This window comes from Syzygium oleosum, unplaced genomic scaffold (genome assembly GCF_021117445.2).
Source record: "Syzygium oleosum isolate NSW1041296 unplaced genomic scaffold, Sole_v2.1 Sole_v2.03, whole genome shotgun sequence".
Lineage (NCBI taxonomy): Eukaryota > Viridiplantae > Streptophyta > Magnoliopsida > Myrtales > Myrtaceae > Syzygium > Syzygium oleosum.
The window spans coordinates 16,045,461-16,069,257 of NW_026607487.1; the positions used below are offsets into that span (position 1 = coordinate 16,045,461).

Below are 23,797 nucleotides of genomic sequence, written 5' to 3' on the forward strand. Positions count from 1 at the left end.
TTGGGTAAATCGCCAAGAGAGAGTCAAGTTCAAGCTCATTAACATATATAGTTGGACCCACATTCATTTAAAAGTCTAAACAAATGAGTTTTGTCTCAATTAGAATATATATTAACTGCTCCCCAATGTAGCACATCTCCTATGTAGGACTTCCTTTGCCCAACACTCTCACACGTGCACCTCAACAAATCCCCTCCTCACGTGTCAGCCTTCTGTGTTAGGCCCCTTCCCTTTATTCCAAGCACCCTTCCATACCAACATTATCATAACTCGAATTTCAGATTCTACCTCAATCGTCTTGACATAGACAAGTTCAATAGGAAGTCAGGGGACACCATCAACCAACTCAATTAAGAAAATCAAATGTAAGATTCCTTCATTTAGATATTCATCAAACATTAATAAATATAGGGAGTGGGCCACCGATTAATCATCGACTGTAATACTATTTGTTAGATCGACCCAATAGAAAGCCAACAACTTCACTCGAGGATATTTTAGGCACCTAACTTTTTACTAAGGTCTCACCAACTTTGACCCGAAGTCAACCACCGTCAAAAGCCTTATCGAATGGTGCGATCTAATGATATTTGTTGAGAACTTTATAATGATACGCCTCTTTTGATTTGGCCAATTTAGAGTGACTTGAATTGAGGGTCATCGGAGTGTTTTGCTAAGCAAAAGATAGGAAATAACAAATCCCCATCCCTACATTGTATATTCTCTTTTATCCAATCCTATCACAATACTTATCTTGACGACTATCCATAGCCTAATATTTTAATTGTGGCAACAAAAATCTCATCTCTTCCGAATAGATTGGGCTACATTAACATATTGGTCATGCTTTTTCCACCCCTATATCGACTGTATCCACACCCAATGACAACTTAAACATTGATGCCGTTCATCTTCTTCCTTTGTTCTCTACTTCTCCCTTGTTCAATAACTTTTTTCTTGGTAATGTTTATAAAAAGAAGGAATATGTACACTAGAAGTTCTAAAACTTATTATAAAAGTGCAATTGAGTCCTAAAACTTACAAAAGCAGCAATCGAGTCCTAAAATTAACGCTATCTAATTTACTAACGGAAAATGCTGATGTGGCGCTGACATGTCATATTTTATTACTTTTCTTGAGACACATGGAAATGATGTGGCGTCCAACAAGCACCACGTCAGCAAAAATTAAAATTAAAATTAAAATTAAAATAGAAAAAATCTATAAAAATTTATAAAAAAAAAAGAAGAGAAGAAGACCCCAACAAGCGGCTGTGGCGTTAGCCAAGCCCTTGCTGGTGGCGCTTGTTGGACGCCACGTGTCTCAAGAAAATTAATAAAATAAGCCACATTAGTGCCACGTCAACATTTTCCGTTAGTAAATTAGACGGTGTTAACTTTAAAACTCGATTGAACCAATTTGATAAGTTTTAGGACTTTTAGGGAACATATCCCTAAAAAGAAAAAAAAGATATCTACTAGGTTTGCTTCTAGCATATGCTTTCTGCCATTTCTTCTATTCTAAATAGAGTTTGACCTAATGAAAGCCAGAGTGCGTCAATAGTTTTACAGCACACTTGAACCATTTCAAGGAAATGTATATGCAAGAGTTGATCGATTTTTACCTAATCTCTTTCGTTCATCTCATATCCATAAAGAAAATTTACGGTCCCCTTCAAGAACTTGTTGGGATTTTAGTATCAAAAATCCATAAATTGTGAATGAGAAGTGTGGATGGAAATAGTCCCACATTGGATAGAAGTTGTGATGGGAGATGGTTTATTTAGATGAGCCTCTCAAATGGGTTTGGGCCCCAAGGGGTACCCCACTTTTGTGGAAGGGAGAGGACCTACGCCAAGCTAGGTCGGTCCCCCCGCGGGCGTGCCGCGACCTGGCTCGGCTCGGACCGGGCCCGGGTCCATTCGCTATCGGTTTTTATTTTTTCCCGAACAGACACGTTTTGTTAGAAGTTAATTAATTATTATTTTTGGACAAACAAACATGTCTGTTCGTGAGGTTCGGTTCAAGCGAGTGCTCGCGACTGTTCACGGACCGAACGAAAAAACTGCTTCATTGCTCGCGACTCTTCATTTTCGCCATCTATAACCGGACTGTTCTGTTCAGTCTATTGACTCTTCATGGTATTCTTATTTTCCCGCGAGACTTTTTTCCCGACACTCTCTACACATTTTTCATTTGTTTCCGCACAGCATTCTGCTGCATTTTCTTCATCATTGTGCGATTATTCTGCGAAGTTGCGTTCAAATATTTCCTTTGAAAAAGTACCGCTTCTTCGGAAAGGCGATCCGTTCTATCCTGGGAGACAATTGTTTAACAACCTTGGGTACCGGTAGAGGGGACAAATTGTCTTAAGGACACAACGTGAATTCGTTGGGTTCGGATCATTCGTCGACATTCGGATTGCTCGTCAGAACGTGACTTCAGGTTTGTCGAACAACTTTATTTTGCATATACAAGCACTATTACGTGACAACAATCTTAAGACAATTTTTATCGTGTTTGTATAATTGCATTTCTCAATCATTTCTATCTTCGTGACTTCAGAAATGGCTACAACATCAATGACGCATATTGTTTCTGTTTCGACTCATGGAGAGAAGCTAGAAAAGTTCAATGGGGCTGACTTCAAGAGATGACAACAGAAGATGTTGTTCTACTCACTACTTTGAACTTGGCAAGGTTCCTCATAGAGGATGCTATGAAGTTGGATGAAGGAGAGACAGACAAAGAAAAGGTTGCTGCTATAGGTGCATGGAAGCATTCTGATTTTCTGTGTCGCAACTATATCCTTAATGGTCTGGACAATTCCCTCTACAACATTTATAATCCGCTAAAAACAGCTAAGGAGTTGTGGGAAAGTTTGGACAAGAAATACAAAACGGAAGATGCTGGGTTGAAGAAATTCATCGTCGGCAAATTTCTGGACTTCAAGATGGTAGATTCTAAAACCGTCTTAAGTCAAGTTCAATAACTTCAAGTGATCACGCATGACATTCATGCTGAAGGTATGATGATCAGTGAATCATTTCAAGTGGCTGCTTTCAATGAAAAGTTACCACCGTCTTGGAAAGATATCAAGAATTATCTCAAACACAAGAGAAAGGAATTATCACTTGAAGACTTAATTGTTCGATTGAGGATAAAGGAAGATAATAGGAATTCTGAAAAGAAAGTTAGCAGCAATCTGGCGGTCTCAAGGGCCAACGTTGTTGAAGAAGGATAAAAAACCAACAAGAAGAGGAAAAACTATGGACAGCGATCCACCCAAGGCCTGAAAAAATTCATTGGCAAATGCTACAATTGCGGAAAGTTTGGACATCGTGCCAAAAACTGTAGAGCCAAAAAAGAAAGATGACTCAGGCAAATGTGGTGGAACAGATTTTCAATGGTGTTGATGATATCAATCTTACTGCTATGATATCCGAGTGCAACATGGTGGGAAACCCCAAAGAATGGTGGATTGATACTGGAGTAACTCGTCATATATGCGCCAATAAATCTATGTTCTCATCATACACGCCTATGGAAGGTGATGAAAAACTATACATGGATAATTCATCAACTTCTAAGGTTGAAGGTGTTGGAAAGGTTGCTTTGAAGATGACGTCTGAGAAAGTTGTGACATTAAACAATGTGCTACATGTGCCAGACATATGCAAAAATTTAGTGTCCGGATCTCTTCTTAGCAAGAATGGTTTCAAGTTGGTATTTGTGTCTAATAAGTTTATACTCTCCAAAAATGAGATGTATGTAGGAAAGAGTTATCTTAATGATGGTCTATTCAAGTTGAATGTAACGACTGTTGTACCCAATGATGTTATGAATAAAGTTGTTTCTGCTTATGTGCTTGAGTCTCCTAATTTATGGCATGCTAGACTAGGACATGTTAATTATAAGGGCAAAAGGACACTATAAGTGCCATAACTTGTGTACGGCGCTCACTTTGGTGCCATAACTTTTTTTCGGATCACTTTGGTGCCAAGTCGGAGGAAAAACGATCACTTAAGTGTCATAACTTTTTTTTGGATCACTTCAGTGCTAAAATTTTTGAAAAACGATCACTTAAGTGCTAAATTTTTTGAAAAACGATCATTTAAGTGCTAAAATTTTTGAAAAACGATCACTTAAGTGCCAATCTCCGGCGAGCCACGTCAGCTTCAGAAATTAATACAAAAAATGCCACGTCAGATTTCCGGCGAAAAATTGTGTGCGGCACCGAAGTTGGCACTTAAGTGATCGTTTTTCAAAAATTTTAGCACTTAAGTGATCGTTTTTCAAAAATTTTAGCACTAAAGTGATCCAAAAAAAAGTTATGGCACTAAAGTGAGCGTCGTACACAAGTTATGGCACTTGTAGTGTTCTTTTGCCTAATTATAAGTCAATAAAAGAATTAATGAACATGGCGTTATTGCCAAAATTCGACTGTCCAAGTGAAAAATGCCAAGTGTGTGTTGAATCAAAATTTTCTAAGCCTCCTTTTCATTCTATAGATAATAGAATCACAAAACCTTTAGATTTAATACACACAGACATTTGTGATTTGAAAGCAATACCGTCAAGAGGTGGTAAGAAGTATATTATAACGTTCATAGATGACTGTTCGAGGTATTGTTATGTTTATTTGCTTAGTAGTAAAGATGAGGCTGTGAATGCTTTTAGAACTTATAAGTCCGAAGTTAAAACTCAGTTAAATAAGAAAATTAAGATGATAAGAAGTGACAAAGGAGGTGAATATGAATTTCCTTTTAAAGAAATTTGTTCTGAGTTTGGTATTATTCACCAAACTACTCCTCCTTATGCGCCACAAGCTAATGTAGTGGCGGAAAGGAAAAACCGGTCTTTAAAGGAAACAATGAATGCATTGTTGAATAATTCTGGTTTACCACAAAATTTGTGGGGGGAAGCTGTTTTGACGGCAAATTTTATTTTGAATAGAGTACCCCACAGAAAGACACAACAAACTTCCTATGAGAAGTGGAAAGGCAGAACGCCTAATTTGAAATATCTCAAAGTGTGGGGGTGCTTAACTAAGGTTGCGATTCCTAAACCTAAAAAGGTTAAAATAGGACCAAAAACCGTTGATTGTGTCTTTATTGGATATGATATTAATAGTAATGCATATCGATTTCTTGTTCATAAGTCTGAGGTCCCCGATATACATGTTAATACGATCATTGAGTCAAGGGACGCTTCGTTCTTTGAAAATATATTTCCGTATAACATAGTTTATGAGCCAATTAACAATAATAAGAGGCATCGAGATATTACACCTAAAAGCGATCCTATAGAAGATGAACCTAGACGTAGTAAAAGACAAAGAACTTCTAAGTTCTTTGAAAATGATTTTCTAACATATTTATTAGAGAATGAGCCTCAGACCTTTAAAGAGGCTGTGACATCCCTAGAAGCCCCGTTCTGGAAAGAAGTTATCAATGGTGAAGTTGAATCCATCTTGTCAAACCATACATGGGAATTGGTTGACCTTCCTCCTGGTAATAAACCACTACAATGTAAGTGGATTTTCAAGAGGAAAATAAAAGCGGATGGTACTATTGATAAGTATGAAGCTAAGCTTGTGGTAAAAGGATACAAGCAACGAGAAGGCCTTGATTATTTTGATACTTATTCACCTGTTACTAGAATTACATCTATAAGGATGCTAATTGCTAGAGCAGCGGTGTATAGGCTTGAAATCCATCAAATGGATGTTAAAACGGCTTTCTTAAACGGGGATTTGGAAGAATAAATATATTTGGAACAACCCGAAGGGTTCATTGTTCCAGGACAAGAGAAGAAAGTATGTCGGCTTATCAAGTCACTATATGGATTGAAACAAGCACCAAAACAATGGCATGCTAAAATTCGACCAAGTCATGTTATCGAATGGTTTTAAGATTAATGAGTGTGATAAATGTGTATATGTTAAGAACACTCATAATAGTTTTGCTATTTTGTGCTTGTATGTAGATGACATGCTTATAATGGGTATCGATATTACAGTTGTCAATATGACCAAACGAATGCTCATAAGTAAATTTGATATGAAAGATATGGGGGTTGCAGATGTTATTTTAGGAATTAAAATCCACAAGACTTATGGAGGATTAGCTCTATCACAGTCCCATTATATTGATACGATTCTTGGAAAGTGCAAGAATCTAGACATTGTACCAGTAAAGACTTCGATAGATGTTAATCTACATCTTTCAAAAAATACTGGTGAAAGCAAAGCTCAAAATGAGTATGCTAATATACTAGGCAGTCTAATGTATATCATGAATTGTACTAGGCCAGATATAGCTTGTGCTGTGAGCAAGCTAAGTCGATTTACAATTAGTCCAAATGAAAATCATTGAAAAACTATGAAACGTGTATTGGGCTATTTGAAGCTCACTCAAAATTATGCTTTGCACTACACAGAGTATCCAGCGGTACTTGAAGGATATTGTGATGCAAATTGGATAACCGGCACAAGAGACACAAAATCCTAAAGTGGGTATGTGTTTATACTTGGTGGGGGAGCAGTGTCTTGGAAGTCATCCAAACAAACTTATATTGCAAGGTCTACTATGGAAGCAGAATTCATTGCTTTGGATAAGGCCGACGAAGAAGCTGAGTGGCTTCGAAATTTCCTAGAAGACATTCCTAATTGATCTAAACCAATGCCAACTGTGTGTATTCATTGTGATAGTCAAGCGGCACTAGGCAGGGCAAGAAATGTCATGTATAACGGAAAGTCCCGACATATACGTCGAAGACACGATACTATAAGACAACTACTCTCTAGTGGAATTATCACGATTGACTATGTGAAGTCAAAAGATAATGTTGCGGATCCATTAACAAAAGGCTTAACTAGAGAGTTGGTTGTAAAAACATCAAGGGGAATGGGTTTAAGGCCTATAAAATAAGTCATCATAGCGGAAACCCTACCTAGTTGACTGGAGATCCCAAGATCTAGGTTCAAAGGAACAACCAAGTTATGCAAGCGGAGTAGTGTACTGTCAACTCTTGCTCATTCCCGTATAGAGACAATACTAACATGTGGAGGTTAAGTGTAAGCTTTTAATGATTCTGATTCGGGTACATAATATACCACACAATCAGAAATCACATATGTGAGTGTGAAGTGAGGGCCGCTTCTATGAAGAATTTGAAAGGCCAAATTCTTCAAAGCACTCATGAATCCAGGCGGTGTTCGTGGCCAAAACGAACACAACAGTGAGAACCAACTTTGTTTGAGAGATAATTGTGTGATTTCTATTGTCTTGACTTACACGAAAGGTCGACAGTTCAAAGACATCAAGTCTATTGATTGACCGAGTAAGTCCGATAGGTCTCACTAGGGAAAGTTCAAAGCCTCAGACTACTTATCCCAATGCAACGTTCTCTCATGGAATAATCGCACATTGCATCTCATGCATACACGAAGAGTCATGATATCTGAACTTCTCATGGGGATTGTTGGGATTTTAGTATCAAAAATCCATAAATTGTGAATGAGAAGTGAGGATGGAAATAGTCCCACATTGGATAGAAGTTGTGATGAGAGATGGTTTATTTAGATAAGCCTCTCAAATGGGTTTGGGCCCCAAGGGATACCCTGCTTTTGTGGAAGGGAGAGGACCTACACGCCGCCGTCCGTCCGGCCGACTCGGCTCGGACCGGGCCCGAGTCCATTCTCTATCGATTTTTATTTTTTCCCGAATAGCCACGTTTTGTTAGAAATTAATTAATTATTTTTTTTTGGACAAACAAACATGTCTGTTCGTGAGATTCGGTTCGCCCGAAACATTGCTCGCAACTGTTCACGAACCAAACGAAAACTGCTTCGGTTCAAGTGAGTGCTTGCGACTGTTCATGGACCGAACGAAAAAACCGCTTCATTGCTCGCGACTCTTCATTTTCGCCATCTATAACCGGACTGTTCTGTTCGGTCTTGTGACTCTTCGTGGCATTCTTATTTTCCCGTGAGACTTTTTTCCCGACACTCTCTACACATTTTTCATTTGTTTCCGCAAGGCATTCTGCTGCATTTTCTTCATCATTGTGTGTTGAGACCCCCCTCTTTTGTTAAAAAAAGCTCGGGAGCTCGGTCACGACATTGTGCGATTATTATGTGAAGTTGCGTTCAAATATTTCCTTTGAAGAAGTACCTCTTCTTTGAAAAGGCGATCCGTTTTATCTTGGGATATAATTGTTTAACAACCTTGGGTACCGGTAGAGGGGACAAATTGTCTTAAGGACACAACGTGAATTCGTTGGACTCGGATCATTCGTCAACATTCAAATTGCTCGTCAGAACGTGACTTCAGGTTTGTCGAACAACTTTATTTTGCATATACAAGCACTATTAGGTGACAACAGAACTATCTTTTGAAAACCCAGATTATCGCATCAGTGGTCATAGTGGCGATCGCGACCAAGGTTGTTCACTCGGTAAGGGGACTAATGACCCTGGGTGGCAATGGGTGGTTCTTCTTAATGAAGCTCTGAAAGTCCAGGAAGATTTTCAAGTTCCGCATCAACAATATTGAAATCGCAGAAGACTGAACACAGTCCAAGGAAGATTTTACAGTCCCTTAATTGACTAAAACAAAGGAAGACGAACAGAAGTATCATTGTGCGAGTATTTTTATCATTTTACTTTATTAGGGTATGGATGGAGCCAATATAACTGGCCAACCCCAACATATTAGGAAAAAGCGGAAATCAGGAAAAAAAAACAATCGACCGATCAATTTCATGTCGCTCACCTGCTTGCACAGTTTTTTGTCCTCTTCTCCTGACATTTCCACGGGTCGGGATGGAGCCCGACAAATGCTATATACCAGCAAATATATGTTGGCACTCATGCGTCGATAGCGTAGTATGCAGTAAATAAAGAAGGCACCAAACCCCAACATTTTTATGCTGATTAGGAAGGATGATACGCTGATCATCAGCATCCCCCAGAATGTTCGACAAATCCTAGAAGCCCACCACAAGGCATTGAAATATGAAGGCATCAATGGACATCATTTTACCACTAAGACATTATTTATATGCCGGTGAACCAAGCTACAAGGGTTGAAATATAACTTGAAGTCCAAGTTTCGGGCGAATCGTGAGGACTTGAACCGGACAGTGGACGTAGGCAGATGACAATTTGAAAGTGTAGCGTTGCAGAATCATCGAGAGAATGATCTTCACCTCATGCGTCGCGAAGTTCATGCCTGCACAAATTCGGGATCCGAAGCTGAAAGGAATGAACACGACTGGGTTGTTGTTGGTGGCTTTGGCAATGCCTTGGGCGAATCGCTCTGGTTTGAATTGAAGCACGTCTTCTCCCCAGATTTCGGGGTCATGGTGAAGCTTGAGATTTCCTATTACGATCTGAATATTGGCGGGAAGAACAAGTTTTCCCAACCTGAGTTGCTGATCAACTTGCCTACTCATCCCGATGACAGGAGGGTATAATCGCAGAGTCTCATTTATGATCATGCTAATCTGCGCACACAAAGAAAATATGACAACTAGACATCAAGTTCATCAATCTTTGCCTTTCTAATTAAAGAAATTCTAGATAAGGCCACCCGAATTTTATTATATTTGTGAGATTGAACTACATTTTGTTCTACCAAATTAACCCCAGACTGAACATCTATATTCATACCGTCTTTAATTTTGCGATACCATCAGAGTCGGGATCACTGTTCCCAAACACATGGAGAACCTCCTTTCTCGCTTCCTCTTGCCAATCAGGGTGAGCCGCTAGGAGGAACACGACCCATGTCATCCATGCATTGGTGGTTTCTTGTCCCGCTAGGTAGAATGTCTTGCATTCATCCACCAGATCATCGATCGTGATTTTCTTGCTCTCGTCCATGCCACGACAAGCCTTCACAAGCTGTCCTAGGAAATCATCCCCGAAGTCAGCTGCCTTACCAGCCTTCACCTTCTCTTCCCTTTTCTCGACAATCCCCAATATAGCGTCGTATATGCCTCTCTCGAGCTTTTCCGCTTCGATTTCATCTGCCGTCTTCCAAAACTTACTGAGAGGTATTCCAAGAGAAACTCCCCTAGTTTGTTAGGCTAATCTCAACTAAACAGAGGTCAACCTAAAAATTGGCCAAAAACAATTTGTTCTTAAGAAAAGGAGGCATACCTTAATCCTGGGAACCTTACAAGAGGAATATTTTTGCTTAATAACACACCCAATCTTGCCAACATCTGGAAAATATTCCTGCCTTCGACGTAACTGCTTCCAAATGCCGTTTTTGAAATCACTTCGCTTGTGAATAACTTAAAGTCTTCAAACACGTCAATCTCTTTCCCTTCTTGATGCTTCCACCTTGCTAGCATCACGTGAACGGTGTCCACCATCACTGGAACCATATTCTGCGTGACAATTTCGAACCCCACAAAATTGGTAGAATCTGAATTTGTTAGTACAATCAGAGAACCATTCTCCTTTCTCGTCGTCTTCTTAACGGTTCCATTAGGTCGATCACGAAAAGCACATTCAGCTATTATTAATAGCATGGAATTTTATTTAAGATTGAGATTGTTGAAATAATGAACTTGGAGCACTTTACTATCAAGCTTAAGTACCTTCAAGCTTTCCCCGTGGAAAGTGTAATTGGCCAGTTTACGCTGTTTTGCCCATTTTTCATCATTATTGGTGGTCACAAGCCCATCCCCTAAAAGTTTCTTGACAAAGTCCTTAGCTGGTGTTTTCGGATATGTTTTCTCTCTATTAACTAGCACCTCTTTGATCAGTTCTGGTTCTGTGATGACCAGCTGAGCTTGAGTCCCATGCCAACTTAAGTAATTTCGCCCTACAAAAGTCATAAAAAATTCCAATCAACAACTAAGGTCGGATGATCCTGCAGCAGCTTTCATTATGGACATAAAGTAGAGCACAAAATCAGAACTAAAGCTAAGGACTTAAGTCATTTACCATATCTGTTGGTCCATGTGTGGATTTCAGGCTGAATCTTGGGGAATATGTCATGAGAGAGATTGTTCATGGGTATGTCCCTGACCTTCATGGTCATCTTGAATGATTCCTTAGTGCTTCCATGGACGAACTTGTAAGGAGGACCTCTGATTCCCTGCTCATTCATTATCCTCTTTATCCTGAGCGGGTTCCACCATAACTTGTACCAGAGTTTGGCAAGAGACAAGAAGAGAAACAGAAACAGAGAGCTCAAGATAATGAGCACCTGCATGGTTTCTTTCCGAGGTAGGGAAAGGAAGGAAGTAGAGGAAACTAGAAAATCCAAATCATGGGTTGTGAAGTGATGATGATCAAGCTTTTAAGTGGCTTTGGCCGGAGGAATCTGTGAGCCGGGTGGTAAGAACAGGCTCAAAATGACCGCCTTTCGGCATTGATTGATGGAACGGCTGATACTGACATCGAAAATGTCGCATTTGCCGGCTCTAGTATGTTTTAAGAAATCATCCCTCAAGACAATAAGGTGAAAACGGATCTTACAATTAAATTAATACGAGAAAACCAAAGAAATAAATGAGAAATAATAAAGGACACCGGAGATGTATATGATTCGATTCGAGTTCTTTACCTACTCTACGAGAGAGTCTCCAAATAATGCATTAATAATTGAAAAAACGCATGCTTGAGTGAGCTAGAATGTTTCCGTGCGTGAAGTTGTTCTTTACACGGCAAGTTGCGTCCCATTTCTTGTTGGCCTTTTATGGCTTAAACAAGAGCGGCCTATTTCGTCTTTCTTGGGCAATTTTTATACTGAAGGAGGAGGAGACGTCCACTTCTTGATCAACCAGTCAAATTTGATTGAAAGAAGAAACTAATCTTGTTGGCCAAATCTTGAAATATATTTCCAACAGAAAAACAAACCTTCAGTTATCAAGTTCCACCGCTCAAGAAATTCAAATTTAATTGGAGTTTAACAAATCAAAATCCTCCAAACAGGTCGGGTTTTGTATACAAACTCAAACCTGAGACATAATTTAACACATAATTCGACACCTTAATTTAAAAATATCTTTGTTAGATTAGGTTTTATATTCAAGCATTGCATTTATCAGAATATGTATTGAAAAAGATCATTAGACCAACCTTAATGTCAAGTAAATAAAATTAGACAGGTGGTAAGCTCGCCGGAGGCATTGTTTGTGTGATGTCGGATGAAATAAACTATCAACAATCAAAGAATGATTTCTTATCAATCAGATGTGCTCTAAATCTAAAACCATGAACTTATTGTAATTCATCAAATTTCACAGACTTAAGGTTGAGACTTTATAGTGCCTCAGATTGGAGGAGACATATTAATAATGTCCGTGTCACGTTCGCCTCAGTGCTCACCACATGAAACTTCACTTTTGTTTTTGAGACTTATGGCACAATTTTGCCACATGACACACATTTGACCAATAAATTTTTAACTTAATGATTGGTAATATGCCAGTTTTATCTCTTATTAAATTTAAATTTTATAAAATAAATAAATGAAAATTATGAACATTTTATCTCTTATTGACTTTCAACTTAAAAAAGAAGGATAAATTAGAGAAAGCATTCTCAATTGTAATCTATCATCTCCCAATTTCGATATTTAGTTTATATTGAGTTTAAAAATTAGAAAATGGATAAAGAGAAAGTATATCAAAAATTATTTTAGTAAGCTTAAAATGTAAAAAAGGACAAATTAGTGAAAATATTTTAAATTAAAGCTTAGCTTGTTTCGTGAAAAATGTGATATTTCTGGAAAATATTTTTCGGGAAGTCATTTTTATGCATCCAGAATTTTCATAATTATATTTAGGATATAAAGTTAAGTGTTATTTAATTTGGGACCCTCGGATGGCATGTAGGTTGTTAATTTTGTGAGGTGCAGAAGGTGCGAAGGACAATTTTTCGCATCTGTAATTGCTAGAGTCTGATGTGTTAGAATTGAATTGATAAGATATTGGCGTGTGCATTGATGGTGTGGCATAACAGTAATTGATTTACTACCATATGAGTTGTAGATGGGGGCTGATGTACTCCAAATTACTTATTTGAGAATTTTCAAGTTTAAATTTACTAAATTGAAATTTTCCTAGCATTCGGTATTGCTCACTAATAATTTAGTGGGTTCAAAATATTTTTCGGGTTTATCAGTACTTTAGAGCGGACACCAGTTTCCATAATTACGTATCGATTTATTAGATATTTTGGAAATTTAACAAAATATCTACTTTGGAATAAACATTTGGTCTCTCTTTAAATTTAGTACACGCCTCTTTTCATTTTCTACCAAGCATTTTTGAACCACTAGCCTTAAATTTGTGACATTCAACTTGGCTAACCTTCGATCAAAAAAAAAACTTGGCTAACCATGATGTCATGCATTACATTATCTATGTTAACCTTAGTCCATTAATGCCTTAAGATTCGAGGTGTGACACTTTCCATTTATGGTTCCATTCAATTCCATCAATCCTCCATCAACGTCTTTGTTCCTAATATATTTTCGCTCATCATCTTCTCTACCTATTATCCATTTTTCCCCTGCTTTCACCTAGTTTGCTCCTTCCGTTCGCAACTGGGGGCGGCAATTCATGTCCTCATGCATATTCATGTCTTGTCAACATGGAAGTGTATGTTTAGGCAAGTAAATCGAACAGATGTGCTAAACAATTTTTTTTTCAGGAAACTCGAACACCTAATGAATACGTATCAGAACACGATTCACCTAATCCGTTATATTAAAGGGGTAAAACCAATCCTATTTAACCTGGACATAAGTCGAAACAAATCTTTTAGATAAAATGAACTTCTGTGGCTCTTTCATCAAACTATGACCCCAAAATTAACTACATCATATATGCTGATAAACAAGCTATAATGGATGAAATATAACTTGAAGTCCGTGTTGCGGGCGAGTCAATAAGAGTTGAACTGGACTGTGGATGTACCCTGGAGACAATTTGAAAGTGTAGTGCTGCAGAATCATCGAAAGGACGATTTTCGCTTCATTCATGGCGAAGTTCATTCCCACACACATTCGAGGCCCGAAGCCGAAGGGAAGGAACACCACTGCGTTGTTGTTGGTGGCTTTAGAGACGCCTTCTGAGAATCGCTCTGGTCTGAAGAGGTGCACATCTTCTCCCCAGATTTCGGGGTCATGTTGAAGCTTGAGGTTTGCTATAAAGACTTCAATATTAGGAGGAAGAACAAGTTTCCCTAGCCTAAGTTGCTGGTCCACTTTTCGAGCAAACCCAATCACAGGAGGGTATAATCGTAGAGCTTCGTTCATGATCATGCTCATCTGCACACAAGAGAAGACATTAGTTGACAACACGTACAACTCAGAATTTAGAAGAAGGACGATTTCATTGTATCTTTCCAGTAAAATTAACTCTATTCCGTCCTCGGTAAATTTCTGAAAGAGATGTTAAGTGTCGAAAAAACTGTCGGTACAGAAATTTACCGGTCACGTAATTTTACAATAACTTAAGGGTAACTAACAGACACTTTTATGGAATTACTTTTTTTTTTGCACAGTTTAGCAAATGCTCTAATTTTTAAACTTCTATATGAACTCATCAATATTTATTTGAGTAACTCACCAATTTTTTCCTGATTAAATTACAAACTAGTTTTGGGTTACCAACTCTCATTTGAGTCATAGATTTATTTTTTTTTCAATTTATGAATTTTTTTTATAGTTTACCAATTTTTTTTTGTCTCTCTTACAAACGTCTTATAATTATCAACTCTACATGATTCTATCTACCTTTATTTTTGCAACTGACCAGTTTTTCCATGTTAGATTGCCAATTAATTTTAATTTACCAAATCTTATTTAAGTTGTTCACTGACGTTAATTTAATTATAAATTTTACCAATTTATCTATTGACTTACGAATTTTTATTTTCCTTACTTACCAACCTATTAAATTTGCAAACTTCGTTAGAAATTACCAACCTTAATTGGACTGCTTACCAAATCTTTTTATTAATTTCATGTAAGACTTCTAAAATTCAAAACGTTGGTAAGTTATGCAACAAAGACTTGTTTGTTCACATATTTTTTTTACTTTTCCCGCCAAAATTTAAAATATTGTCCAAAGTTTAAAAATTGTGAAAAACTACGTATGATTCTACATGTTAGCATAAGGCAAAATGTCGAGGTGTAAAATTTAGATTATTTGAGTAAAGAGTAAAAAGTAAAAATCAATTCAGACAGATTCAAAAGTTGGTAAGTTAGTACAAAAATTACTATTTACAAATTATAAAAGAAGTCGATAATTACGTAAAAGCGTTGGCAAGTTATCGGCAAGTTACATGTAAGCACACTGGTCTTTTATTTTATTTTTTGCTTTTACCGACAATTTTTTCAGTTATCGATGGTTGAGCCTCAAGTTTACGTATAAGGGTGTTCCTCAAACAGAGTTGCAAATGGTATAATTCTGGTAATATAGAGTATCAATGAGTTTGCGTTTTGGACTCAAACAATCAGCCATACCAATCATTTCTAGACTACCAAATCAATCAAGACAAAGACCAGTTCGATTTTTCATACCGTCCTCAACTTCGCGATTCCATCAGAGTCGGGGTCGTCATTCCTGAATACATCAAGAACCTCCTTCCTTGCTTCCTCCTGCCAATCAGGATGACTTGCTAGGAGGAACGTGACCCATGTCAGCATTGCGGTGATGGTTTCATGTCCGGCGAAGTAGAATGTCTTGCACTCATCCACCAGACCATCGACCGTGATTTTCTTGCTCTCATCCTTATCATGATAAGCCTTCACAAGCTGCCCCAGGAAATCATTCCCATAGTCATCTGCTTCCCCAGCCATCACCTTCTTCTCTCTTTTCTTGGCAATCTCCAAGATCGCATCGCGTACGCCTTTCTCGAGCTTCTCAGCTTCAATTTCATCCGCCGTCTTCCAAATCTTACTGTGCCCGGATTCAACAAGAAACGCCTTAGTTTGTGAATCTAAAGTGTAGATTGATTTTCTGTCAAATGTGTGTTCAAGTCTCCATTTACCTTACTAGCTAGCTAACATCATTATATTTACAAGCTGCCTTTTATGATTCTATTAGGTTGTTCAAATACTGGGAAGAATCGCAAACTGTAAGTTTGATCACACAGTTATTGTCCGCCGGCTTGAAACCACTCATCAAACTTTTACTAACTTATTTCTTTTAGTGAGATCTCACGTAGGTCTCACTGCTACTTGGGGTTGGAATTGCTTATATCCGAATCCACATGAATCGGTTTAATCACATTCCATCACCATGGAAGGTCCACATGATTTCCACGAGGATCCCACAAAAATCAATGATTTTGATTCACTATTATCCGCAGACAATTATCCATGCACCTTTTTTTCTCGACTTTTCAAAACATGAGTGGCATAGTCTATTTGACTAAAGCTAAAACGAGCTCCCGCAGGTTTCGGTACTTTTCTCTTCTAGCTTCTATACATCCTAATTTTAAGGTAATTTTTCTTAGGAAAATGTTGAAGAGGAATACCTCATTCCCGGGAACCTCATATGCAAAGCATTCCTGGACGCTAACAAACCCAAGTTTGTCAACATCTCAAAGATGTTTCTCCCTTCGATGTAGCTACTCCCAAAAGCGGTCCTCGAAATCACTTCGGAGGTCAATAACTTGAATTCTTCAAACACCTCAGTCTCTTTTCCTTCTCGTTGCTTCCATTTCTCTAGCATCATGCGAACACTCTCCACCATCGCCGGAACCATGTTCTGCACTTCAATTAGTTCCCCTCAATTCATAACTCAAATCTCAAGATTGCATGAAATTCTCTTTAGTATATCAAACCTAATTACCTTCAAGCTTTCCCCGTGGAAAGTGTGATTGGCGAGTCTACGCTGCTTCGCCCACTTTACCCCATCTTTCGTAGACACGAGCCCATCTCCTAAAATCTTCTTGCCGTAGCCTCTCGCTCCTGGTTTTGGAAACGTTTGCTCCCTGTTGATTAGCACCTCCTTAATCAGCTCCGGTTCCGTGATGACCAATTGAGCTTGAGTCCCGAACCAACTTAGGTAATTCCTCCCTACCACATGTTTGCACAAAAACCTCAATTATGAACAAATTAAAGTCAGATCAAATTCCCAGGAATGGTTAGCACAATATTATGACTAAAGCTTATATTTTAAATTTACCGTATGTGTTGATCCATGTGTGGATGTGGGGCTGAACCTTAGGGAGTATGTCGTGAGAGAGATCGTCCATGGGTGTGCTTCTGGCTTCAGATCTCATCTTTATTGTTTCCTTGGTGCTCCCATGGACGAACCTGTAAGGAGGGCCCTTGATTCCCTGTCGGGCCATCAACCTCTGTATTCTGAGCGGGTTCCACCATAACCGGTGCACGAGCTCGGCGAGAGACCGTAAGATTAGAAACACAAAGAGAGAGCTCAACACGATGGCTATGCTGATCCCCATTATTTTCCAAGATTGACTGAGATTTTCTTGAACATGTGGAGTTAAATAACTCAACTATCACGTGCGATAGGGAGAGACTGAGCCTTGATCAGCACCCAAAGATAAACAAATAATATCCATGAGAACAATTTTATGATGCTCGTCGGTGTCAGCTGATTGGGATTGCACGAAAATGGTAAGCACTTACGTCATGCGGTAGGTGCAACTTTACTTCATAGACTAGTATTAGCCCGGGAAAAGGCAATTGGGAAAGTCGAAAAAAGCGACGAATTACTGATTTGATGGATTAGCGTCATGAAAGTCTTGCGATGGATTAGGAATATGACTTTCGTTCCATCAAACATAGAATAGTCTTCTTTTTTTCCGAAACATAGGATAATATTTTATTTTATTTTTTTGATAAGAAACATAGAATAAGTTGCTTCTAGTATGTCCTGATAGACCCCACGTAAAACATGGGAAAATGAATACAATCTTTTTATTAGAGATGCTGAATAGAAATGATCGATCATAATGAAGATTGTGTTTTCTAGATGAGTCATTGCGTGTACTAACGTTCATGCAGATATCCTACCCACGGAGGGCATTCATTTCCGAGATTCGTAAGATGAAAAGATTAAGCCAAATCAAAAAAACTAGACAAAATTTGTTGGGACTCACAATAGAAGTCATCGCGAAAAGGACGTCAAGTGCGAACCCATTAACATATTTAATTAGACTCACATTTATTACAAAAAAAATTAAACCAGTTATAGGTCAACTGAAATATGTTTAACTGCTTCGCAATACACCACATCTCAATATGAGACTTCTTTTGCCTAACACCATCACCCCTACAATCTTCACCTCACTTGTGAACTTCTTATGTTAGGCCAGGCTCCTCCTTAATCCAATTGCCCTTTTGCACCAACATTATCATAACTCAAACTTCGGATTTTACCTCAATCATTTTCGGCATGCCAAGTTCAGCGAGAAGCCAAGACACACCATTCGCTACCTCGATCAATAAGTCACATGAGATATTTTCTCTAAGATATCCACCAAATATTAATACACATTGAAAATAGGCCGCCAATCAACCATTAGTTCTGATACCACTTGTTGGATCGACGCAATAGAAAACCAATAACTTCTTATGAGAAGATTGTAAACACTTAGTTTTCTACTAACGTTTTACCAATTTTGGTCCGAAGTCAACTTTCGTCGAAAGCCTAAATGAATGGTGGAAACGGATGATATTCGTTAAGAGCCTTTCGACAATATCCAATCTATCCCAATCCGACACCCAAATCATGAGATACGCGTATCTTAATTCGGGCTTGTTCAAGATGACCCAAATGGAGGGTCACTGATGACTACCGGCTTAACATTGATATACAGTGTTTTTCCATACAAAAGATAGGATACAACAAATTCCTCATATTTCTCATCGTATTTTATCCATTCCTATCGTAATCTTGATCATGGCAACTACTCACAACCTTTGGAAACAAAATACTCACAGCCTAATACTTTAATTGAGGGCATAAAGACATCAGAAGTGTCAAAAGTTTTGTACGACGCTCACTTTAGTTCCAAAAGTTATTTTCGGATCACTTAAGTGCGACTTTTTCAAAAAACGATCACTTAAATGCCAACTCCGATTTGGGTCGCTAGAATCCGACGTGACCATATTTTATTAGTTTCTCCGGTCAACGTGGCTCGCTGTCGTGCCCAATTAACATATAGACCCCTAAAGGACGTCGTGTACAATGTTTGCCCAAAAATATAAATCCTAAATTGCAAATTGAAAGAAATTCCCCAATTCGAAACCATAACAAATTGGGTATCAAGGTCACCAGCTCAAGGTCGAGTTTATGCAGTCACATCCAAGACGGTTATATCAGGTATCATTTTTGTGTGCGACAATAATTCTTATGCATTATTTGATACGGGTACCATACATTCATTCATGTATACACGGTTTGTACAATCGATTGGAATAAACCCTAGGCCGCTTGAAATATCCCTTAGTGTCTCTACGCCATTAAAGATGCGATTTTGTCCACTCCAACAAGCAAGGGTTGTAAGGTCACCATAGGCAAACAAGATCAAACGGCAGATTTGATCATGTTAACTATGTACGATTTTGATGTTATCTTGGGAAAGGATTGGCTTCGTAAGCAACAAGCCAATGTGGATTGTTACAAGAAAATAATCCAGTTCAATCCACCTGATCATCCTAGTTTTGCATTCTTTGGAAAAGGGGTAAATCCTTCAATGCCACTCATTTCTGCGCTTGAGGCAATGGTTGCCAAGGATACTTGGCATTTGTGGTAGTACTGTCAAAGGAAGAAGAAAAACTTGAAGAAATCCCTATAGTGCTAGAATTTCATAATGTATTCTCGGACGAATTACTAGGGTTACCGCTGGAGTGTGAAGTTGAATTCATTGTCCAATTAGCTCTTAGAACGGAACCTATTTCCAAAGCTCCCCATTGGATGGCTTTAATGGAGTTGAGAGAGTTAAAGGTGTAACTCTAGGCCTAGTGCGTCACCTTGGGGTGCACCGGTGTTGTTTGTGAAAAAGAAGATGGGTCGATATGACTTTGCATCGATTATCAGCAAAACTAAATCAAGTTACAAACAAGACCCGTTGCCAATGATCGATGATTTATTTGATCAGCTTCTGGGTTGTTGGTATTTTCCAAGATCAATATAAGATCAGGATATCATTAATTGCAGATCAAGAAGGAAGATATTCCTAAAACGGTTTTTCGAACTCGTTGTGGCTACTATGAGTTCTTAGTCATGCCTTTTGGTTTGACTAATGCACCAATAGCATTTATAGATTTGTTGAATAGGGTGTTTACATCGTTTGATCAATTTGTTATAGTGTTCATTGATGATATTTTGCTATACTCAAATGGCTCGAATGATCATGAGCAACATTTAAGGCATGTGCTCCAAACACTTAGTGAGCACAAATTATATGCTAAGTTTACCAAGTGCAAGTTCTGGCTTAGTCGTATGGTATTTTTAGGCCATGTGGTATAAAGCGAAGAAATATCTATTCACCCTGCAAAAGTCGAGTCAGTGATAAATTGGCCAAGACCGACAACAGTAATCGAAGTTAAGAGTTTCTTGGGTCTAGCTAGATATTATCAGAGATTTGTAAAAGGATTTTTACGTCTCGCCACTCCATTAACTCAATTGACGAGAAAGGAAGTGAAGTTTAAGTGGTCGGATAAGTGCGAGCAAAGCTTCCAAGAATTTAAAAGAAGATTGACTATGGCTCCGATCTTGATGATACCATTAGGACCTAGAGGTTTTGTAATTTACAATGATGCATCTCATAAGGGGATTGGTTGTGTTTTGATACAACATGGGAAGGTTGTACCTTACGCATCCAAATAGTTGGAGCCGTATGAGTTGAATTATCCTACTCATGATTTAGAGCTCACCGCAATTGTATTTGCATTGAAGATATGGAGACAGCCATTATTTCTATGGGGAAAAGTTTGAAGTACCTATTTTTCCCAAAAAGAATTGAATATGAGTCCAACACGTTGGATGGAATTATTGATGGACTATGATTGTGAGATTTTGTATCATCTTGAAAAGGCGAACAAAGTTGTGGATACGCTCAGTCAGAAATCTACACAAGTAGTTGCACATATGATGGTTTAGGAATGGACCTTACTTGAAGAAGCTTGAGATTTTGAGTTTAGGTTTGATATGAGTACTCTTTAAAGTGTAATAGCTACTCTGAGATTTGAGCCAGTGATTGTGCAAGAATCATGACCCTGCAACAAACCGACTTTGAAATTTGGAAAATTCGAAAAGAAGCCATCGTAGGAAAAACGCCAAGTTTTCAGGTGTCAAAATGGAGTTCTAAAATTTCATAGATGTTTGTGTGCCTAATGACGTCGACTTGAGGAATGAAATTTTATCATAAGCTCATCGAAGTAATTACAGTGTTCATCCAGGAAGTACGAAGATGTATCAAAACCTTCGCCAGCACTATTAGTGGAATTGGGTGAAGGTTGATATCGCCAAACATGTCTCGAGATGTTTGACATATCAACAAGTGAAGACAGAACATTTTAAGCCAGGTAGAATGTTGAAACCATTGAAAATACTTGAATGGAAGTGGGAGCACGTAAAGATGGATTTTGTCCAAGGATTGTCAATGACACCAAAAAGTCACGATTTTATTTGGGTAATAGTCGTTGACTAAATCTGCTCACTTTTTGGCGGTGAGAGTAGATTATACGTTGGAAAAGTATGCGGAACTATATGTCCAACAAATACTTTGATTGCATGGAGTGCCCATGACTCGCATTTTATTGAGATCCAAGATTTACTACGAATTTTTGGCGTATTCTTTAAACTGCATTGGAACCTAAACTTCAATATAGCATCGCTTTTCATCCCCAAACTGATGGTCAATCATAAAGGACCATACAGACATTGGTAGATATGTTACAGGCATGTGTGATTGACTTTAAGGGTAGTTAGGATGAACGCTTGCATTTAGTAGAGTTTGCTTATAACAACATTCAACAGAGTATTGATATGGCTCTCTTTAAAGCATTGTGTGGAAGAGAACTCCTATTGCTAGAATGAGGTAGGAGAAAGAAGGCTGATAGGACCAGAGTTAGTACTAGTCACTTCGAATGGAGTAGAAGTGATTCAAGATCGACTTAAAACTGTACAAAGCCGACAGAAGAGTTATACAAATAGACATTGAAAGCCATTGGAGTTTAACATTGGTGACCATGTATTCCTGAAGGTGTCACCAATGAAGGGTGTATCATGATGTGGAAAGAAAGACAAGACAAGTTCAAGATTTGTAGGACCTTTTGAAATTCTCGAAAAGATTAGCGACTTGGCCTATCAATTAGCATTGCCGCCAAGACTTTCCAATATCTACGATGTTTTTCATGTGTCCATGTTAAGGAAGAATGAACCATATCCTACGCACTTATAGGATTTTGAAACCGTCGAGGTAGACAAGAGAGTAACTTATGTGGAGAAGCTTGTACAAATTTTAGATCGAAGGGAACAAGTTCTTACAAACAAGACCATTACCTCAGTCAAGGTTTTGTGTCAGTATCACGATTTAAAAAAGAGGCGACGTAGAAAAGTGAAGATGATATGAGGTGCAAGTATCCCTAGCTATTTCAATTAACAGGTAATTCTAAATTTAAAGGACGAAATTTCTTTAAGGGGGAAAGAATTGTGACATCTGAAATTTTCCTAATAATATTAAGGATATAAAATTAAGTATTATTTAGTTTTGGACCCTCGGATGGCATGTAGGTTGTTAATTTTGTGAGGTGCAGAAAGTGCAAAGGATGATTTTCCGCAACTCTGATCGCCAGAGTCCGATGTGTTAGAATTAAATTGATAAGATATTGATGCATGCGGCGGTAGATCACTACAAAAATTCAGGATCTCACTCGTTTGAGAGTAGTGAGTCAGATGATGGTGTTGGTTTTTCGAAGCAAGCAAAGGAAATGTCGGAACCTCACTCAAAAGTGATAAGTACAGTAAAAAACAGACAACGACGTGGCTAACGTAAGGTTACTGCGACAACCACCTTGAAAAAGACTCAATGAATGCTTTCTCAGATAACACGGGTAGCAAGCTAACAATAGCTCGGATACCAAGTTAAGAGTAGAGGGGAAAAGAGACTTGTGAAATTTCTATATATTTCAGTGTGTTCAATATTGAAAAGTACATTAATCTAATTATAAGCTTTATGGGATGACTATTTTAAGTAATTGAAGATTACAATCTCAATCTTTATCAATCATGATCAAACAAAAAGATAATACATAATCTCGAGAGATATGTGGAATCAATGAAAATATATGTCTAACACCTTTTTGTAACAGTTGATACAAGCTGACAAGAAGGGCTCAAGCAATCTTGACCGGTCGAAGGTCAAAAAGACAGGAAAAAAACAAAAGGGAAAGCCACCGCCTCGCTTAAAGCACAATGAGGTTATATAAGGAGGAGAGGGCGAGCTCGTATGATTAAAGCCAGGAAAAAGAAAGCGAAGGAAAGACAAGGAAAAATTAACGCATACACAATTTGGACACCTCAACAAGTTGAATTAACTATGTTTTGCAATGTCTGATAAGTATTTGAGCCCTTAGTTCATATAATTAGAATAATTTTCGAAGTTAGGTCATAAATTCGGAGTTATGTGAATTTTAAACTATGAGGTTTGTTTGAGGAGTTATCAATTTGTGGAATTGTATAGTCATAATAGTTTCGGGCGTTGTGAAGATGTAGGGTTCGTCAAACATCGATTCCGATTTATGGTTTGATCAAAACGGATTTTTGAATTTTTGCGCTCA

The 23,797-nt window shown here is 38.2% G+C and overlaps 3 protein-coding genes across 3 annotated transcripts in view; all 3 read right to left on the minus strand.

Moving 5' to 3' along the window:
• The window catches only part of LOC115664164 (cytochrome P450 CYP749A22-like), a 44,700-nt gene that overhangs the window by 16,128 nt on the left and 4,775 nt on the right, over positions 1-23,797 (minus strand). The gene's annotated exons all lie outside the window — the stretch shown is intronic.
• Positions 8,912-11,547, minus strand: LOC115664163 (cytochrome P450 CYP749A22-like). Its single transcript, XM_030586107.2, has 5 exons — positions 10,963-11,547; positions 10,614-10,840; positions 10,168-10,400; positions 9,676-10,054; positions 8,912-9,509 (listed from the first exon to the last, which is right to left on the minus strand). The coding sequence occupies exons 1-5, from the start codon at positions 11,231-11,233 to the stop codon at positions 9,081-9,083; spliced, it is 1,539 nt and encodes a 512-aa protein (XP_030441967.1). The 5' UTR covers positions 11,234-11,547; the 3' UTR covers positions 8,912-9,080.
• On the minus strand, positions 13,706-17,538 carry LOC115664886 (cytochrome P450 CYP749A22-like). The gene is made up of 5 exons (XM_056309662.1): positions 17,169-17,538; positions 16,833-17,059; positions 16,516-16,748; positions 15,557-15,935; positions 13,706-14,299 (listed from the first exon to the last, which is right to left on the minus strand). Exons 1-5 carry the CDS (start codon positions 17,446-17,448, stop codon positions 13,871-13,873), a joined length of 1,548 nt encoding a protein of 515 aa, XP_056165637.1. The 5' UTR covers positions 17,449-17,538; the 3' UTR covers positions 13,706-13,870.

Bases quoted from the DNA above. Each gene is read 5' to 3' on its own strand.
- LOC115664163 (XM_030586107.2), bottom strand. From the start codon at position 11,233: ATGCAGGTGCTCATTATCTTGAGCTCTCTGTTTCTGTTTCTCTTCTTG. The intron at 10,401-10,613 runs GTACTTAAGCTT...ATTGTCACGCAG, and splicing joins TCCACGGGGAAAGCTTGAAG to AATATGGTTCCAGTGATGGT. The intron at 9,510-9,675 runs GTATGAATATAG...TTGTGTGCGCAG, and splicing joins GTATCGCAAAATTAAAGACG to ATTAGCATGATCATAAATGA.
- LOC115664886 (XM_056309662.1), bottom strand. From the start codon at position 17,448: ATGGGGATCAGCATAGCCATCGTGTTGAGCTCTCTCTTTGTGTTTCTA. The intron at 17,060-17,168 runs GTAAATTTAAAA...AACATGTGGTAG, and splicing joins CACATGGATCAACACATACG to GGAGGAATTACCTAAGTTGG. The intron at 16,749-16,832 runs GTAATTAGGTTT...ATTGAAGTGCAG, and splicing joins TCCACGGGGAAAGCTTGAAG to AACATGGTTCCGGCGATGGT.